Raw genomic sequence first — 17,707 nt, forward strand, 5'->3', positions numbered from 1 at the left:
ATATTACTGCTCAGAAAAACAAGAAAACACTTACCGGAACTTCAATAGCTTCTTGTGTGTCATCCAACATTTGAACTTTGAATGGAAAGGACTTGCCTTGCGGTGACAGGGGTGGCTTAATTCCATGTTCTAAAGTACTGATCCCGGCACTCTCAGGAGCCCCTAATCGTGAGGCTGCAGTCTGCTGTTGCTCTATCTCCCCCATGCTTTAAAAATCCACGGACCCCTAGTTTTGCCACTGGAATGAAAAAAATGGAAAAATGATTGACACAAATGAATTACACTGTGAAAGAAGAAGTTACATAGTAACTCATTGAGGGGAAAAAAGTTGCATATTCAAAAACAAATAAATGGTGAAAAGCTAGTAATACAGCTGCTTGTGTGATTTAAAAGTCTGCCAAACGTTGTTAATTATGGAATATGTATGAAATTAAATAGGACTTATACTTGAGGAGAAATAGATCTAAAAGTATGTGCCTAGATGTATGTATATATATATATATATATATATATATATATATATATATATACACATATACATACATACATACACACACACTGACTTTCATATAACATATATATATATATATACTGACTTTCATATAACAAAGTTCATAGACAACCCCATTAAGAACTCCCTTCTCTACCAACGGCCCTTACTTTCCATCATTACATCAGCGGATACGGACCAAACAGAAAACAAGCCTGTAATAAATATTATGCTTTCAAAGTGATTTTTTTTTACGGCGTAATGATCTATTTAGGCCATGTCACCATTCTATTAAAGGTACAGCTATACAGATTTTCTGGTATGATCACTTTCGTTTCAAAAACAACAATAGACCGGTAACATGACACATTCCTCGATTTCTCTACCTCCAGAAATAACATTCATAACTTTCTTAGATGTATGTAAGTAACCTGAATATTGCATGTATATTTCCATTTGCCTATTATTCACAGGTATACGGTATATTGAAACATAACATTTTATAATAAAAAGAAAACAAATATATCATTTCTATTAAACAAAGGTATAGGAGAAAAAATCTCTCATTGATAAAGAGGAAACCAAAGAGTCTTATAGAAAAATATTTGCTTTGTCTGCCACAGCATAGAAAAGGTCATTTCTTAGCGGGATGCAAACTGAATATGTTATTAAACCTCAAAGGCCATTAACATGTGAGGGATAAGGAGGAGAGTGTGGAACAAGTATGGATGATAGAATGTACATGTGTGCTCCAGATGTCAGCTCCTGGAACAAGCAGTGGAGGTGAGAGGGGCAATCTGGTAAACAATAACAAGATATTCAAACAAATACATATTCAGTCTACCCAGCTCTGTAACAGGAGGAGAGAAGCTGTACAGTAGCCAGCTGGCTTTGTAACATTTTGCCTTTTATCATTTTCACAGAAAGAAACTCACATTGTCACAGATAGTTTAACTTTTTGTAACGATGGGAGAGATGTAGCAACCTCCTAAAGAGTTCTACCTAGCATTTATGAAGTAGATTCTACAAAATGACAAGTAGCTGATGTGTTGCTATAGGCAACTTCTCCATTGTTCAGAAGGCTTAATCTATCTCCTCTACCTATTTAGAAGGACTCAATCAGACATCAGCACCAGTGTTACAGTTTGTCCTGCCAGTCTGTGCAGACATCACGCATAAAGCAATGAAATACATCAGGATCATGAGGTTTGTGAAACTCATTCGCTCTGCAAACTTAGATCCACAGTGACATCCAGCCAAGCATCATAACACAGCAACATGAGCAGGGCTAAACTCAGACTACATGGACTAAGAATTCTAAATGGTGGGTTTTTTGAGGGAGGAGCTTACAGTTTTATTAGCTGGCAATGGGATGTTATATGACATTACGGGGGCGATTAAATTGTTTTGCTTTTTTTAGGATGGCTAATTGATGGTCGCACAATGCAGCAATTCAATAGTTTTTTTGGCTTATTAATTACCATGCCTGTCATGCCCAATTAGACCAGGTTTTGACACGTAAAACAGCTAAACCCATCTAAAGTCCTGGTTAGGGTGCCCAAAACCAGGAGGGTGCGAGCAGAAATGCAGATGGCTATTTGCGCCCGAACAGAGCAGCAACTGAATTGCTCCATCGGGCGCCTATTAGTCAGAGCAGCCGGGGGAAAACCATAGAATTTTACCCACGATTCAACAAATACATTTTTATGAAACTGTTCAGTTCGAATTGTAATCAACCTATTCTGTTCCATAGATGTAAAATATATGTCAATTGCACACTGCTACCATGGAGTTATGGATCCTACATTGTCTCTTCTCACATTCCAAAGACATACTGGTAGTTTAATTGGCTTCTGACAAAATTTAACTCGAGTGAGCGTGCTTGTGGGAATTTAGACTGTAAGCTCCATTGAGGTAGCCTTGGATGTAACTAATATTTTCTGTAAAGTGCAATAATATGTAAGTGCTATACAAAAACATAAAAAAATATAATAATCATCATCATCATCATCATCATCATCCAGGGCTCTTCCATACAGCCATTTTTTCAGAGGTTAGAGGGTAAATTATATACTCCCACGTTCACATTCCAGAAATAGATGGGAAATAGTTATCTATGAGAATAAATAAAATAATGTAACTACACGAGTTTAGTGCAGTATCACTAATTAGTTGACACTAATGTGGAAAGTAAATAGTGGAAGCCAGGTCAATGACGTGAACGGAGCAAGGGAGATATCACCCAATGAGAACGGACTGCTGAGCAATGGCCATACAGGGCCTGATTTAGCATGGATCAAAATTGCAACCGCGTACATAGATCAGCCGATTGTTGCGTACTGCTATTACGGACACACTGTGGAATACATCGCAGAGTGAGAGTGACAGGCAGTGAGTGAGGGTGGTGATGGAGGAGTAGTTGCAGAAACACAGTCGTGCCTGTGCGTTTGAATGCCGTTGCATGGGCGTGCATAAATTAGCCACTGCGATTGCCTAAGCAGCATGAGTACTCACTGCGTGTGACGAAACTTGCAAATTCTGAGACAGATCAGAGCTGCTGTAACTGTGCGTGAGGGGCCGATGTTCTCCGATGTTACCTATGTATACGCAGGACTGCGAGGTATTATGGATGTGAGAAGACAGTAGTGGGCGTCTCTATGCTGGCTGAGCGGTGGCAGACATTAGCATATTTTTGCAGATTCATTGCGTGCGATTATGCAGCTGCGATCCATGCTGAATCAGGCTCATAGAGACCTACTGCTACGTCCAACAAGAGGGAAAAAACATTAAAAGGGATTATTTTTTTATAACTCATTACAGGACTGTAATCTAAATTCAAAACATGAAAAATGTTCTTATGATCGTGTCCTTATAAATGTCAAGCCTAATCTATATTTATTCAGCTACATTTGTGCAGGATGTACTCTTCATCACAGAAGCCTGTAATGAATTGTTTCTCTTCATTGTTCCCATCTCACCTAAACTAAAAGCATCTGCACCTGAGCCCTCTACAGCTGTCACAATATTTATTGAAATCTCCAGCTGTAACATTATAATCCTTTATTTATATAGCACCAACGTATTACATAGCACTTTACAGAGAATGTTCCGTCATTGACATCAGTCCCTGACCCATTTTCATGAAATAAATGATTTTATTGTTTTGAACAGATGCTAATGAATGAATAATTTCCAGTTCTTTATTTGCCTAAACATGTCTAAAAACAGTAGATTACCAGATGTCTGATGAACGTGTTACTACCCTTCCCAAGAAGACACTTTATATATTTTGAGCAGAATCTCCATTAAACATAGAAAATGGAGTTTGGAAGGGTTTATGTAAGAAATAGCAGGCTCCATCTATTTGGTCTGCATTAAATACAGAATAACAAAGTATGGTGGTCGCTCATATCAGCTTAATGACATTACACAGGTGCTTGTAAAGGGCGGGGCTTACACTGAACCACAGGGAAGGAAAAAAAAAAAAAGGATTCCCTCCAGCTCACTGCAGCAATATCAACAAAAAATACTTAAATCCTACATGATAATAGAGATTCAGAGGTATTAGTTACAAGGGGAAAAAAGGTGATAGTGAAGTGTAAAGAATAGATGTGTAAAGATAAATCAATAAGTGTTAATGAAATGAGAAAGAATTAAAATGATAAATAATAAACAAACAATTAGAAAAGTGATACAAAAATATCTATGTGAATTAAGTGGTGATGCGTTTTCAGGGCATCACCACTTAATTCACATAGAAATTTTTTATCACTTTTCTAATTGTTTATCATTGTAATTATTTCTCATTTCATTAACACTTATTGATTTATCTTTACACATCTATTCTTTACACTTCACTATCACCTTTTTTGGGGTACCTCGGACGTAAACCCCTTAATGTTAGGGACGCCAGTATAGAGGAGCCTTGACGATGGCCTGGCGCTTATTCATATATTTGCAAATGTATGTAACTAATACCTCTGAATCTCTATTATCATGTAGGATTTAAGTATTTTTTGTAGACATTGCTGCAGTGAGCTGGAGGGATTTTTTTTTTTTTTTTCTGAAATATAGAATAACGTTTCAATTTGGGCAGTAATACACCTCTGCAGAAGAAGGCTGACTCCCTTCCTGAGGCATGGAAATTTGAACAAGACAGACAATCACTTGAATGTTCTCCTCCTGGACTCCTGCCAGACAGCACCAGTGTACACATACACTCATTTGGCTGACTCAATGCATATACCATGGGAGTTTGCAGCAGCAACTGATACAGAATACACACAATACAAATCAGCATATATTATATATAAGAAAAGAGTCTTACAAAGAGAGTCTTCACTATACACAGGAACATGAAGTATGTTGTTGCAATTAGGAATAAAATGAAAGAACTCTTGGAAATGGGAGACTTAAGGTGCCCATACATTTACACGATTTCTGTCCGATTTTCGATGAGTCATAAGATGGATCTTGTGAAAAACGTGTACTATTTTAGTAAGATAAGATCCGATGCGCGCTCCCGCAGCTCCTATAATCGGATCATATGATCAGATGTACAGCACATCTTGTCCATCGTATCTTGTGCAGATCGTGCCATTTATTTTGTTCATACGATCCATCGTGCAGCAATTCAAGTCATTTCAATGACTGTTTCCCTAATGAGCCTGTGAGACACAGGTTCGATATTACGACAGATCGTGTGCTAAGAAAAACAACAAACATGCTGCCGGGACTGCCAGGGATCTCCGGGGAATCGTAGGGAAATCGTATGATGAATCGGATCTTATGCTGGTCGTGTAGGTGTATGGCCAGCAATAGCAAACTATTGAACTATATAAATAAAATATGCAACACATGCAAAATAAATAAAGATCCACAAAATACAGGTTGCAGTCAGTACACTTTCTCCTGCTTCATATAATACCAAGCCTAACCAATCCTGAAGACATTGGTTAACTGTTAGAGGAAGAAGTTGCTGAAGTAGAATATGTTGGAAGGACACTTCGGCGCAGAGCCAGTGCATCTATACAGCTTAGGTACCATATAGTCTCTGTGGAACCTAGGGGCCGATTCAGACCCGGACGCTAAGCTGTGCTCTCTCGCAGCCATCAGGGGGCGGATATGCAAATGCTGCGATCACACAGCCAGACTAAAAAGACGCCCTCTATGTCTTAGAGAGCGACGGCGGAGTGAACGCTCGCCGGTGTAATGATGCCCACATTTCTTTCTTAGCACATGTCATCACCAGGAAGTGTATGATTATTCAGTAACATTGAGAGCCATCGGAGCTGCTCGCAGTCCTTAAGGTAGACCCTACCCCGCCGCAAGTACTGCGATCACTGCAGGCTGAAATACAACCAGGTGATGTGTACATTGACGCTGACAAGCTAATTATACACGCCAAACGCGGTTTTGACGCTCAGACACGCCTGCCTTCGCACATCCACTCCCCCGTTTTTCCGAACCTTCCCGTTACCACCCACAAACTGTACTGTCACTCAAAGGAGCGGCCCGTCTGCGGGCTTCGAGCGTGCACTTGCCCATCGCACAGACTGGTTAGCATGCATATTTTGCTGCATACGCATGTCCAGACGGGTGACAATCGCCCATAGCGAGTGAACGCGGCTCATCATCCCGGTCTGAATCGGCCCCTTAGAGCACTACAATCACACAATGTACTATGCTCAGTTATAGTGCACTGAAATGTGAAAAAGATGGAGAACTTCTCCCAATCCACAGGACTACACTATATTTTCCCTGCTTTACATGTGCTTTGAATATGTTTCACCATACAGTATGTACATAAATGTGCACAAGCTATTATTTAATGAACAGTTCAGCGCCGCTTAGTTGTAGAAACGCAGGCAGCTCACTGATGTAATGGGGAACAGGAGACGCCACAGGAAGCACAAGATTTCCAATGTGAAAATCAGGACAATTTAGTCTATGTTCCAAAACACCAAAAATCACTCCCTCATCTAACTGTGCCACACCCACGTCTGTGGGCCACACCCCATGGACTTTGGGAGATGTACACACTATGGCTATTTCAAGCATATTTTAAAGATAATGAGCATGATGCAGAGTTATACAGAAATCAGTGGGCACATGTGCTTCCACACTGATAGCACAGAAGCAAATGTATACATATCTGCATATACATTATATACACATCTTGCCCCCCTACCCATATGCTTAGTTTAGGTACCATTCATCACAATCATCAGTATTTGCAGCAGTCTATACTTGTACATAAAACAGCTATAACCTTAATACTTATCATTGCTTACATTTCCCTGTAACAACCCAATTACACTAATCACAAGCTTCTCATGAAAGGCCACAAGACTAGTATTTTTTTTTAAAAAGACACCCACACATCTTTTATTTAATAGATACAAAGAGTTATTACAACAAACTTGTTCCAGGTAAGTTCTTGAAAACCAAGACAACAGTTAAAAACAGCATAATCGTGGGAAATTGGTTCTGAATGTAACATTTTTTGGGACTATCCAACCTGATGTCAGACTATCCCGACCGTTATGTCATTACAACCCACAAAACCATACTCCCAAGCTATTGTGCGGTTAACGGGTTACGACACATGAATAAAAAACAGACATAGGTCATGGGTCTGAGAGGAAATAATGACCTTATGAGCCAGTAAAGGAATGCCATTCATTGGAATGGCGAGGTCTGGCTCAACTTTGCTGCTTTCCTCATATTTCCCCATAGACCAGCTGTGCATAAACAGTAAATGGATATTACAATTAGGCCATTTCTTCCTGCTGAAACAAATATTCATACATCAAAATCATTTTCTGCAAATAATCATGGTAATTGTACTCTAATTAATTAGCTGTGAAGTTTGGTAATTAAACATTCACACTTTTCTCTCTGCAAACTGTTTTCCTCTCATTTTATTCATGCAATTGCCATTTTTTAAATGAATCAAACTTGCATGTTGGTGGGCTAGTGTTTATCGCTTATATGGGTCAACATACCAGGCTTCCTTAAGTAAGGGTGTACATTAGCAACTCAATTATTATGCAGAATGAAATTAAATCAAGATATAGGTTACAAAGTAGAGAGGATGTATTGTTTATGGATTGCGTCTGTATAATTACTGCCCACAGCTGCCCCCAAGACTCTGTTAAATGCACGCGCACCCATAGTTTTTCCCTGAGCCTATAGTATAATCGATTTGCATCCATGTTCATTCCAGTGGTTACCCTGAACACTTCTGTATGCTCTTGGCAAAGAACTCCATCTGTAGTGATTGGGCTGTGCCACTGGCACTGGGGACTGCAGGTCAGGGGGCGCTGTTTGGGCCTGTCAATTTTCTATTTATTATCATTCTCACTTGTAGCTTCTTCTTATTTTATCCCTAGCATCTTCTGGCCTCCCCTATCTCTTCCCTGACTCTTCCCCATGAGGTCATGCCCCTTTTTCATGTGCGTTATGTCCCCATTTGAAATAAAGGGGGGTGCAAATGTTCTTTCTGGCACAGGGCACCAAAAGTCTAGTTACGGCTCTGGTCAGTGTGTACCCAGCATTATGGTAAACAAGAACACAACTTATTGGTCATAGATAAAAACAAAAGACAAGATACAGTATGTGGGATTGGATGTAATAGACCGTGTTGTTGTAGGATTGAAGTGTATACCATAATTCTTCTCGGCACAAATTTAAATAACTAAATGCAAGTTTCTTAGAAAAAAAAAAAGAGCACCGCTAGTAGCATAAATACATGTTAGAGTTTCAAGAGCTTACTAGAAAATAAGATTTAATAATTTTTTTTTAAATCTTGTTATAATGAAATATACTGCAGTCACACTCTTAGCAGAAAATGCATGATAAAAAGGAAATACAACAAATATATACCCGAATATACAGTATTTGTGGACAGTTAGTTGCCCTATTAAGCTAGAAACACACTAGAGCATACAAATCGGAACAAGAAATTGTGCAGTGTGTATACACTATATGTGCACTCCCGCAGCTGCAAGCAACGTCATAGGTGTGCTGCACATCAAACCTGACTATATCGCATGCGACGCCATACAATGTAATGAGGGACAGAACGAGTGATTGGTCTGTCATTCATTACATCGTTCTGAAGTGTATCCAGGATCCGACATATCAGCCTGTTGGGCTCGACATATCGGCTGGGTACACATCGCTCAGTTTGTACCCAGCTTTACTCATTCAAATTTTTTCAGTAAATCCGGGAAATTCTAATACAAATGTAAACAGAGTTCAAAATTCCTACATGTAAAATATGTCAACACAAAAACACCCATTACAAGAAGAGTTGGGTTAATTTTGTCAATAATAAAGAATAATTTAACGTAAAAATAAATAACTAAAATTGTCGCTTAAATTTTGTTACAGCAACACAAGATTAGTTAGAGACTGGCAATGTTTAAAGAGAAACGGATCATTTGATGACATGGACCAATGGAAAGGCTATTTTCTGTGCTTTCTTCTTTAACTTCTGAAGCACAACGTAAAAAAATTGATTATTGCTAATAATCAGATAAATACTGGGGGGCACTCATAAAAATCAGGCCAATCACATAGTGGGTTTCATTTTGTTACTGCACTAGAAAGTATCCACCAATATCTGATGTATGACACTAAGAGGAGTATTCAATATGAAACGTTAACTTCACTGTCGAAGTTAATGTTTCATAACGGTGTTTTTACCTGCGTTAAAGTATCGGGCGCGCTCCAGCTTATCCCCGTATTCAATATAAAATTAACGAAAACGGGAAACTCCGAAGTTGGATTTTAGTATAGTTACGAATTTTTCCTTTAAAAAATTGTAAGACCCCCCTAAAGTTGTAAAAACATGGGGGAACACTATGGGTACCCCCGTTTTAGCCTTTAAATGAAAGTCAGGGATTTAAATAGCTGCAGCAGGTGTTTTTTTCCTGACATTGAAGAAGTGTTGCAGAAGAGCACTTAGGTTATTTTTTTCGTTTTTTTAAGTGGTCCCATCAAATTTGGGGTACATGAAAATGGGTACTAGCATATTTTTAAGGCCCTAAAGTAAATTTTTTTAAATTCTGCATTTCTGCACCTGCCGCTATAATTCTATTCTAGAAAACACCTGCCGCATATTTGCAGAATAGCCCTGAACCTATTTCCCTATTGTTATACAATTTTTTTCCAATTTTTTTTTTTTCACCCCAATTTTTTAATTCATTTTTTGGGGTGTCCCTATTTTTTTTTTAAACTTTTTTTGACACAGTTCTTTTTTAAATGTCATCTCCAGGGGTGCAGGCTATTTTTTTCAAGCCTGCACCCCTAAACCCCAATTCTACACTTTTTTTCGACACCTATTCAATGGTGAAAAGTTATCCCCGTTTTTTATCAAAGACTTTTCAAAACTGCGATAAGTCTTTGAAATTGAATACGGTGTAAAAGTAAAACCTGCGATAATGACGTCATACCTCCGATATTAACGCAAAATCGATGTTTTCGCTCCCATATTGAATACCCCTGTAAAAGTAAGAGAAACAGCCTAAGAATTGGATCCACTAACAATAGTGTTGTGATTTGGAACTATGTTGTGTGAAAGTTTACCCAGAGAGACAGCAGTGAACTTGGAAAATAAAAGGAATAGGCAGTATTAGTATGCAGAAAAACAAGTCAAGAGCTATCAGTAGCCTCGGCTACTACATTACTGACAGAGGGTGCCCTGCTAGAGGAAAAGCCAAGCTGCCATGACAACGCTGTTCAGCAAAGAACTAAAACCAAGGCAGAAACGTCAAAGTGGGTTGAAGAATATTACATTAATGGCGGCAGCTGGACAGGTCTACAATTCCACGGGCCATTTTCTTGCCTTGCAGAAATAATATGCGCAGAGAAGACAACACAGTTCGTGCACAGTTCATATATTTTCCTCAAGTAACATCAATCACAGCAACATCCAAAAGCCTATTTTATGTGCTTTCTTCTAGCTTTAAAATGGGGATGTTAATTGCCATGGTTACATTCTTTTTAACTGAAGATATAAGGGTAACATTATACTTATTTACATTAAATGACTTATTTTTTTTTCAACTTAAACCTGCATTACCACCTCAGGCCCTTCACACAATGCAAAGCCCCGGGAACGGCTGTATACAGCTATTTTCTCAGGGCTGATAAGTTTCTCACAGTCCCAGCTGAAAACTGGGGTAATTGGGGAGAGAGGGCATTAGATTACAGTTCTGGAGGGAGGGAAAGCAGGGTAGGAATGGTATAAGGGCTTTTTATACCTAAAGTGGGTGCACTTATTTGGGAACAGCACACATGCAGTGATGGACGCTGTACATGCCCTGTTTTAGGTGACATTTATGTGAAATGATTAAATACCAAGATGAAATGTACCCATGTGATATAAACCACATTGCAATAGTGATTTTAACAGTAACAAAGCTGTAGAAAATCTTTATGGGCCTATATAAAGTAATAAACAGTAATGCAGAGGAGCCAGGTGCTACCATACCATGTTGATGAAACTATAAGCAATGAAGTCACAAAGGCTCTGCAGGAAGTGAGGCTTTTTAGAATAGCACTGTGTCACTAAAGGTGTGCTAACACTAACTGATTCATATGGTTCCAGCGATGATGGGAAGACTCAGATCACTAGGTTATATATACACAGTCAGTAGCAGGAACTATTAATTCAACTAAGATTATGTGGGTCTAATAGTGTGGGGTTGCAATAGTTTCTGTATGCATGTAGAATATCATTAATAAATAATGAAGACCAAACTAATATCAGTGACTCTTCACTTGCTGGTCCGCTGTGAAACTCACTGTGCAGCCCTCAGAGGTCAGCTCAGGTTTTATCACTACCAATGTGTCTTATGCGGGCCCTACACGGTGTGATAAAGCAGCCAATCAGATGGATTGGTACAATTTGGCTGCTACAGTCAGGTGCATAAATATTGGGACATTGACAGAATTTTCATATTTTGGCCTCTATTCACCACCACAATGGCTTTGAAATGAAACAAACAAGATGTTCTTTAACTACAGACTTTCAGATTTAATTTGAGGGTAATTACATCCAAATCAGGTGAACAGTGTAGGAATTACAATGGTTTCTATATGTGCCTCCCACTTTTTAAGGGGCCAAAAGTAATGGGACAAACTAAACAATCCTAAATCTAACTTTCACTTTTTAATACTTTGTTGCAAATCCTTTGCAGGCAATTACAGCCTGAAAGTCTGGAACACATTGACATCACCAGACGCTGGACATCACCAGACGCTGGGTTTCATCCCTGGTGATGCTCTGCCAGGCCTCTACTGCAAATGTCTTCAGTTCCTGCTTGTTCTTGGGGCATTTTCCCTTCAGTTTTGTCTTCATCAAGTGAAATGCATGCTCAATCGGATTCGGGTCAGGGGATTGACTTGGCCACTGCGTAACATTCCACTTTTTAGCCTTAAAAAACTCTTTGGTTGCTTTTGCAGTATGCTTCGGGTCATTGTCCATCTGCACTGTGAAGCGCCGTCCAATGAGTTCTGAAGCATTTGACTGAATATGAGCATATAATATTGCCCAAAACACTTCAGAATTCATTCTGCTGCTTTTGTCAGCATTCACATCATCAATAAATAAAAGGGAACCAGTTCCATTGGCAGCCATACATGCCCACGCCATGACACTAGTACCACCATGCTTCACTGATGAGGTGGTATGTTTTGGATCATGAGCAGTTCCTTTCCTTCTCCATACTCTTCTCTTCCCATCACTCTGGTACAAGTTGATCTTTGTCTCATCTGTCCATAGGATGTTGTTCCAGAACTGTAATGGCTTTTTTAGATGTTGTTTGGCAAACTCTAATCTGGTCTTCCTGTTTTTGTGGCTCACCAATGCTTTACATCTTGAGGTGAACCCTCTATATTCACTCTTGTGAAGTCTTCTCTTGATTGTTGACTTTGACACATATACACCTACCTCCTGGAGAGTGTTCTTGATTTGGCCAACTGTTGTGAAGGGGTTTTTCTTCACCAGGGAAATAATTCTTGTGTCATCCACCACAGTTTTTTTCCGTGGTCTTCCGGGTCTTTTGGTGTTGCTGAGCTCTCTGGAACATTCTTAAAAAGAAAGAACGCAATAAACAGTTGATTTGGCCACACCTAATGTTTTTGCTATCTCTCTGATGGGTTTGTTTTGATTTTTCAGCCTAATGATGGCTTGCTTCACTGATAGTGACAGCTCTTTGGATCTCATATTGAGAGTCGACAGCAACTAATTCCAAATGCAAATATCACACCTAGAATCAACTCCAGACCTTTTCCCTGCTTAATTGATAATGAAATAACGAGGGAGTAGCCCACACCTGTCCATGAAATAGCCTTTGAGTTGATAGTCCCATTACTTTTGGCCCCTTAAAAAGTGGGAGGCACATATAGAAACCGTTGTAATTCCTACACCGTTCACCTGATTTGGATGCAATTACCCTCAAATTAAATCTGATAGTCTGCAGTTAAAGCACATCTTGTTTGTTTCATTTCAAAGCCATTGTGGTGGTGAATAGAGGCCAAAATATGAAAATTCTGTCAATGTCCCAATATTTATGCACCTGACTGTATATAGCACCGTGTATGGGCTGAATGTCGGACTGAGCGCGCACGCATGGGGTCGTACATCGCACCCCCTGATCTTACTGCAGGATCAGTCGATTGGGGGATGCGATGTGCGATCCCATGCAGCACTATGCGGGTAAGGGAAGGGGAAGCCGGCATATCGGGCGGTTGGCCACCCGATCGATATGTCGGACGTTGGATCCCCGGACGTGTCACACGGTGCCATCTCACAGTATATGCCCCGCTTAACTGGAGTTTCAATATTCCTTACTTGTCATATGAAAGTAGCTATTAAATAATCTTCATGGAAAATTAGGTTTGGTAGGGGTGGGGGTTCTATGGTCGCCTTCGAACTGCAAAAAAGCATGAATCTTTTTTTACATGCTATGGATTGTCCCAAATAACAGATCAGTTAGTAGCAGCACAATAAAAAAGTAAATCAAACATAAGAATGTGCAACCGCTGAGCATTCTTCTGGGCACTGCTGCAACTGCTAGGCACACTGCTGGGCACCGTTGCACATACAGCTAGCCATCATGGCTTACACGGTACGTACAGCTAGGCATTAAAGCTACCAATGGGTATAATGGCTACCACTGTACAGTAATGTCAACAATACAGGCCATCTTTTGCAGTTATACTATATATCAGTAAAAGGCCATCTTTTGCAGTTATACTATATATCAGTAAAAGCAAAATGCCCAATATTATGCAACCTACAGTAATAATGTCAAGTTATATGTCACCTGCAAATCTGCTAGCTGTAGTAATTTGGGGTCTAGTCTAATGTGATCAATGGTCATGTTCTGCATTTATGACTGTACCCCATAACGATCCAATCGGAATATCGTTGGCATATTCCAACATGTATGACCAGCATAACTTAGTCTGTGGCTTCCTATTTACATGTCACACCTTGTACTACCCTGCCCTCACTAACATCATGGAATGATTAGCAGGGTCAGCACCTCCCGAAAGCCCAGTACTCTGTGAAATATTCCATCTGAGAACACTCTTGTGAGCCAATTGGTTAAAGGCTATACAAATCCCATCCACTTTAAACATAGGACACTGCCATGTCTGAGATAAGCTTTGTTCAAGTCATAAAGACAGCAAGTGGTTTTCTGTTATGTTTTAGCGCAGCTTATGTCCACATTTCAATTTTAGCTCAGTCTTTATATATGGTACATTTAATGCAAGTACGTAGAAGGGGACATCAATTCTATTTCATTCACATGCAACTTCTTAGATCATACTATTTTTCTAATGAAGACTTAAAGATTGTAACATAAAAACAGTAGTGAGATGATCAAAAGCTCATGCATTTCTAAAAAGTAGCCCTTAGATCATTCAAAATAAAGCACCGTAAAGAAACAAAAAAAGAAAGTTTTGCACACTATAATAGATGGCCTGTAATAAGAAGATCATACAAGCAAGCTTTTTAGTGCATCATAAAAGCTTGTGTGCAGACCCTTGCAGCATACATACTGGAACAATGTGCTCACATAAAACTAGACCTTATATACTGGGTAGTCTTTAAGCTTACAGTAATACAAAATATGTCTGAAGTTATAACCCAGTGCCATTAACAAGTTAACAACTGATCTCAAATAGATATAAAAGCAGGTTTTAAAAGAGAATCATATAATCTAATAATGAAGGCCTTTATTGCAACATCAAACAGCTACTAAAAGTCAGTACAATGAGATTTCAAAGAAGGTTCACTAGTTTTGGGGGTGGGGTGGTACAATGCTTCATATTATATTTCATTTTTGCAGTACAGTCAACTTTACAGCAAAGTGACAGGTATAATTGAAAAAAATAAATGGGAAAAGATCATTTTAATTTCTATAGCAGGTTTAATGCTGGGTACACATGACAAATGGGTCAGCAGAGCGGTCGATGGGTAAGCAGGTGAACACATTTACCAACCGGCCGCTCGATGTGTGTGGACTGACATCACAACTGGTGCCTGCCCAATTGAGATGTCAGTGTCGGCAGTAAATGTACGGGCAGTTGACAGGTCACTGGTACACACATGCAAAAACACAGATATATCAATATAACTGTTCAGGCCTGCAGCACAGCCTGTCCTTCACAAACATATTGGGTGCACAAATCCGCCGATGCCGATGATCGCCAAATGTGTACCCAGCATAAAGGCTCATACACACTAGAAGATAAATTCAATGATATGAACGATATCGTTATCTTTCAATATTGTCCAGTGTGTATGCACAATATAGTTAATGATGTGCGCTCCCGTGGATCGTTAACTATGACTTTCATCGTCCGAACTTGCAGGACAACCAGACAATATAGTCAGGATCAGCAAGTTCGGTGATGTGGCAGGTGATGACACTGAATGATATCGGTAACGACATTCAGCCCAGCAGTTCAAGGCCAAACACTTAACGATATTGCTCATGGAGCATATCTTCAAGTGTGTATAAGTCTTCAAGTTATATGAGCCTTAAAAGTTAAAACTGTATATTACAGGCTTTCACCTGCTTTTTGCTAATGCAATAGTCATGCTGTATTTTTATTGCACTGCATTAAAGTCATAAAAATGCAAAATTGTATATATCTATCACTAACCAGGGTTGGATGAATTTCACGAGCAGAAGAGCCACGTGTAACTTTTCAAGCTGGGGCCTAATTATTTGTGAGGAATTCAGTAGTTCTCTGTATGTGAAACCTTTGCATTAACTAGTATTCACTCTAGGATTGTTTAGTCAGGGTGCTGGTCACTGAGGAAGGCATCATTTAATTTTAATTAGGAAAATTTTGGATGCAACGCTAAAACTGAAACATACAGTTATGGTAATGCATTTAAATGAGTACATGCACCTACTGCATACCTAAACCATAGTATGCCGCACAGCCGTGGACCAAATTCATATTATGCCACACAACAGTGCCCCAATAAATAATATGCATGACAGCAGTATCCCCATGCAATACAGAAAAAAAATTAGCGCATTGGACCAACCCCAAAGTATGGACCATTGTTTGACAACAATGTAGTACTTAAATGCAGTAGCTCAAATGGTACTCTAATTGAATGAAGCAGAGGTGTAAGCCAAATGGTAGACTAAAAAGCTCTGTTGTAGAGCTATGGCAAAGTGTCTCTGTGTCAATGGTTCAGATAATAATGTTAAAGTGATATGAAGGAAAGATAGGAGCAATTGATTAAATACACCTGTGTACCTACTGGGTGACTTGCAAAACGTGAACTGTTTTTGATCCAGGAGGACAGTGGAGCTCATTCAGACCTACTCGCTAATATGCAAACGCTCGCTGCTGCCGATGGTATGCATTGTGTATGCATAGTGCGCATACAAGAGCGAAAGTTCACAATGCATTCGCTCGCTGCGCATAGACAGCCCAGCAGAGTGAGTGACAGGGGAAGCCGTTTGTAGGTGGTAACAGAAGCTGGCCATTAAAAACGGGGGAGTGGAGGTGCAAACACAGGCGTGCCTGAGCATCTCAACGGCGTTTCAGAGGTGTGCATAATTATAAGGCAGCATCACAGTACACGTCACCTGGCTTGTTTTTACACTGAAGTGCTCGCAGTGCTTGCGGCAGGATATGGTCATCCTCAAGCGCTGCGATCGCATACCATGTACCGATGGTTGCATGCACTTCCTGGACATGACGTGCACATCTTAAGACAGGCTGGTGGGTGTCTGCATACACTGTGTGATCGCTGTCTAAGAAATACTGGGTGTGCTAATGCATTGCTGTGTGATTGCACTGCCTACGCAATTTGCATACACATCATGCGAGCGGCTCTGAATCAGCTCCAGAGTTTGAGAACCACTGCAGAAATAGAGGACACATGGCTAGGGTAGGGGTGGTAAGGGTGGATAGGGGGTTCACGGGTTACGCGAGTATTACATCAGCAGAAAAATTAACTTGTAAAAAGAGCTCAAAAACTTAAGATCAAAAGAGAAAAGAAAAAAAAAGACGAAGATGTATGTTGTAGTGTGTACTGGTCCTGAGAGAGATCCTGAGATCCTGTACACTGCTCGCCAGTGTAACTCTCTGTGTAGCTCTGCAGTAGCTGCCACTGCCCAGCAGAGGTGGAATCCATCCACTGGGGAGAGGGCATGACATGGCAGAAGTCTCAGTTCAGTTTACATAGGTGTTTCAAGAGGATGCTCTCTGAGAGCAGGCAGGCAGTCTGTGGAGTCATGCTAATCGCCACTAAGCTGGCACAGAAACGGCAGAGGAACATAAATGCTGAAGAAAGGGGGAAAAAGGCGGGACAGCATGCAAGCCCATCCCCTCTGTTTCTGCAGAGTACAGGAAAGAACGCCTCTAATGTCGCCTTTTGTCTGAAGCTCTGGATGGCATTCCAAATAAGGGCAGTGCAATTTTCTCACCAAAAATAAATAATCAGCAGGGCGTGGCAACTTCTTAAACAATCTAGCATGAGCACCACAGGGTTTATTTGATAGACCTCCGAGTTTTTTTATAATTTTGTCATCCTGACGCTAATTAACATCTTCACCAAATATAAAATAACTATCCATTGTATTAGAATTTCAGACATAATTTAATCTGTGTCTAATTTAGGCTGCCAAGTTGATGTTTGTCCTACACCAATATAGTGTTAAA

At 39.9% G+C, this 17,707-nt stretch overlaps 1 protein-coding gene across 2 annotated transcripts in view; it reads right to left on the reverse strand.

Moving 5' to 3' along the window:
* Positions 1–17,707, reverse strand: part of FARP1 (FERM, ARH/RhoGEF and pleckstrin domain protein 1) — a 223,484-nt gene that overhangs the window by 189,423 nt on the left and 16,354 nt on the right. For both annotated transcript variants that reach the window (XM_088458803.1, XM_088458801.1), the window contains exon 2: positions 35–238. In XM_088458803.1, the coding sequence (XP_088314929.1) occupies positions 35–205 (171 nt within the window). In that variant the 5' untranslated portion in view covers positions 206–238. The remainder of the gene's footprint in view (positions 1–34; positions 239–17,707) is intronic.

The sequence above is a fragment of the Taudactylus pleione genome, unplaced genomic scaffold, assembly GCF_031769625.1.
Source record: "Taudactylus pleione unplaced genomic scaffold, aTauple2 ptg000041l, whole genome shotgun sequence".
NCBI lineage: Eukaryota > Metazoa > Chordata > Amphibia > Anura > Myobatrachidae > Taudactylus > Taudactylus pleione.